Source organism: Oncorhynchus nerka, linkage group LG3 (genome assembly GCF_034236695.1).
Source record: "Oncorhynchus nerka isolate Pitt River linkage group LG3, Oner_Uvic_2.0, whole genome shotgun sequence".
Lineage (NCBI taxonomy): Eukaryota > Metazoa > Chordata > Actinopteri > Salmoniformes > Salmonidae > Oncorhynchus > Oncorhynchus nerka.
Window position 1 is genome coordinate 61,858,144 of NC_088398.1, and position 2,500 is coordinate 61,860,643.

General features: G+C 50.3%; 2 protein-coding genes across 3 annotated transcripts in view; both read right to left on the reverse strand.

Annotated features, from left to right (window-relative positions):
* The window catches only part of LOC115116513 (ephrin type-A receptor 3-like), a 69,003-nt gene extending 66,678 nt beyond the window's left edge, over positions 1-2,325 (reverse strand). For both annotated transcript variants that reach the window (XM_065014173.1, XM_065014179.1), the window contains exon 1: positions 2,243-2,325. In XM_065014173.1, the coding sequence (XP_064870245.1) occupies positions 2,243-2,285 (43 nt within the window). In that variant the 5' untranslated portion in view covers positions 2,286-2,325. The remainder of the gene's footprint in view (positions 1-2,242) is intronic.
* Positions 2,326-2,490: 165 nt separating this feature from the next.
* The window catches only part of LOC115121626 (ephrin type-A receptor 3-like), a 150,469-nt gene continuing 150,459 nt past the window's right edge, over positions 2,491-2,500 (reverse strand). The window contains exon 5 of the mRNA XM_065014187.1: positions 2,491-2,500. This exon is cut by the window's right edge and continues 78 nt beyond it. The gene's annotated coding sequence lies outside the window, so the exon portion shown is untranslated.

A 2,500-nucleotide genomic window follows, 5' to 3' on the forward strand; every position in this document is an offset into this window, starting at 1 on the left:
ACCAACCCATTGTCCCAGCAGACAGAGACCTTCATCTACTGCTGCACTACAACACACAGGTATGACTGAGACCCAATGTCCCAGCAGACAGAGACCTTCATCTACTGCTGCACTACAACAAGAGAGAAGAGACCGGACCCAGTGTCCCAGCAGACAGAGACCTTCATCTACTGCTGCACTACAACAAGAAGAGAGAGACGGAGTGTCCCAGCAGACAGAGACCTTCATCTACTGCTGCACTACAACAAGAGAGAAGAGACCGGACCCAGTGTCCCAGCAGACAGAGACCTTCATCTACTGCTGCACTACAACAAGAGAGAGGAGACCGGACCCAGTGTCCCAGCAGACAGAGACCTTCATCTACTGCTGCACTACAACAAGAGAGAGGAGACCGGACCCAGTGTCCCAGCAGACAGAGACCTTCATCTACTGCTGCACTACAACAAGAGAGAGAGACCGGACCCAGTGTCCCAGCAGACAGAGACCTTCATCTACTGCTGCACTACAACAAGAGAGAAGAGACCGGACCCAGTGTCCCAGCAGACAGAGACCTTCATCTACTGCTGCACTACAACAAGAGAGAGGAGACCGGACCCAGTGTCCCAGCAGACAGAGACCTTCATCTACTGCTGCACTACAACAAGAGAGAGGAGACCGGACCCAGTGTCCCAGCAGACAGAGACCTTCATCTACTGCTGCACTACAACAAGAGAGAGGAGACCGGACCCAGTGTCCCAGCAGACAGAGACCTTCATCTACTGCTGCACTACAACAAGAGAGAGGAGACCGGACCCAGTGTCCCAGCAGACAGAGACCTTCATCTACTGCTGCACTACAACAAGAGAGTTGAGACCGGACCCAGTGTCCCAGCAGACAGAGACCTTCATCTACTGCTGCACTACAACAAGAGAGAGGAGACCGGACCCAGTGTCCCAGCAGACAGAGACCTTCATCTACTGCTGCACTACAACAAGAGAGAGGAGACCGGACCCAATGTCCCAGCAGACAGAGACCTTCATCTACTGCTGCACTACAACAAGAGAGAAGAGACCGGACCCAGTGTCCCAGCAGACAGAGACCTTCATCTACTGCTGCACTACAACAAGAGAGAGGAGACCGGACCCAGTGTCCCAGCAGACAGAGACCTTCATCTACTGCTGCACTGTGACCCAGTGTCCCAGCAGACAGAGACCTTCATCTACTGCTGCACTACAACAAGAGAGAGGAGACCGGACCCAATGTCCCAGCAGACAGAGACCCACTGGGTACATACTGCTCCAATCAACATTGTTTCCACGTCATTTCAATGAAATTACATTGAACAAACGTAGAATAGACGTTGAATTGACGTCTGTGCCAAATGGGTAAGGAGAGAGTAAGACATAAGACTATCAGAGAGGAAAGTCATAGAGACACAAATGATTGTAATGGGTTGGAGTCAGCACCTTAACATCAACACACAGGTATGACTGAGAACAGAGGGAGAGAGATGTGTATGGATGGTTGAGGAATGAGAAGAAGAGAGACAGAAACAGAGACAGAGAGAAAGATAGAAGGAGAGAGAGAGAGAGAAACCCCCAGAGAGGGATATATGGAGTGAGGGAAGGAGTGGGAGGGTGTAGTGAACTATAGCCATCATGCATGCATTCCTAGTTTGGTATTGGAATGTTGAGGTTTGTTACAATCCGCTGCAGAGAGATTGATTTGTCTCTGTGAGGGACTTTCACTGGGCCAAGTCCTCCCTCCCCGTTGTCTCTGGGTTGGGATGTGTGGAGAATGTTTATATGAGAGATCGATGTGAGCAACCCATCCCTCTGTGTGTGTGTGTGTGTGTGTGTGTGTGTGTGTGTGTGTGTGTGTGTGTGTGTTCCTGTGCGCATGCATGCGTGAGAATGTTTATATGAGGGGTTGATGTGAACCCATTCCATTATAACGACTGTCTGTAAAAGCTGAAAAACAACACAAAGTTTTATACAGAGTCTATTTGTGAGGAGGGAGACATTTGATACTGGTGATAAAACGCTGAAGTATACTGGCTCGGATCTCCTTGTAAATGTCCAGAGTTGATGGTTGGAATGCATGCATGTACGTTTATGTGTGTAGTGTGCCTGTGTGTGTGTTTGTGTGTGTGTCTATAGGTGTGTGCATTGATGTTCATGCTCTTGTGTTTGTGTGTGTCTGTGAACATCAATGGGTGTGTGTGAGTTTGCACAAGGGTGTGTTTGTGCATCTCCAGCCTCACCTGCTTGGTTGGTAGTGATGGTCACCGCAGCATATTGCCTCATGGTTGGGGCTAACTGGGACACTCCATTCTGAGCCTCAATCTCAAAAGTGTAGTTGGTGTGAGCCAGCAGGTCTCCCACGGTAACGGTAGTGTTCTGCAGGCCCGCAGCACGGGGGAGGAACCGCACATTGCTGCGACATGCCTCACACACCCTCTGGCCAGGCCTGCAGAGCTTACACAGCACGGTGAAGGTGACATCCTTACGACCTCCCGTGT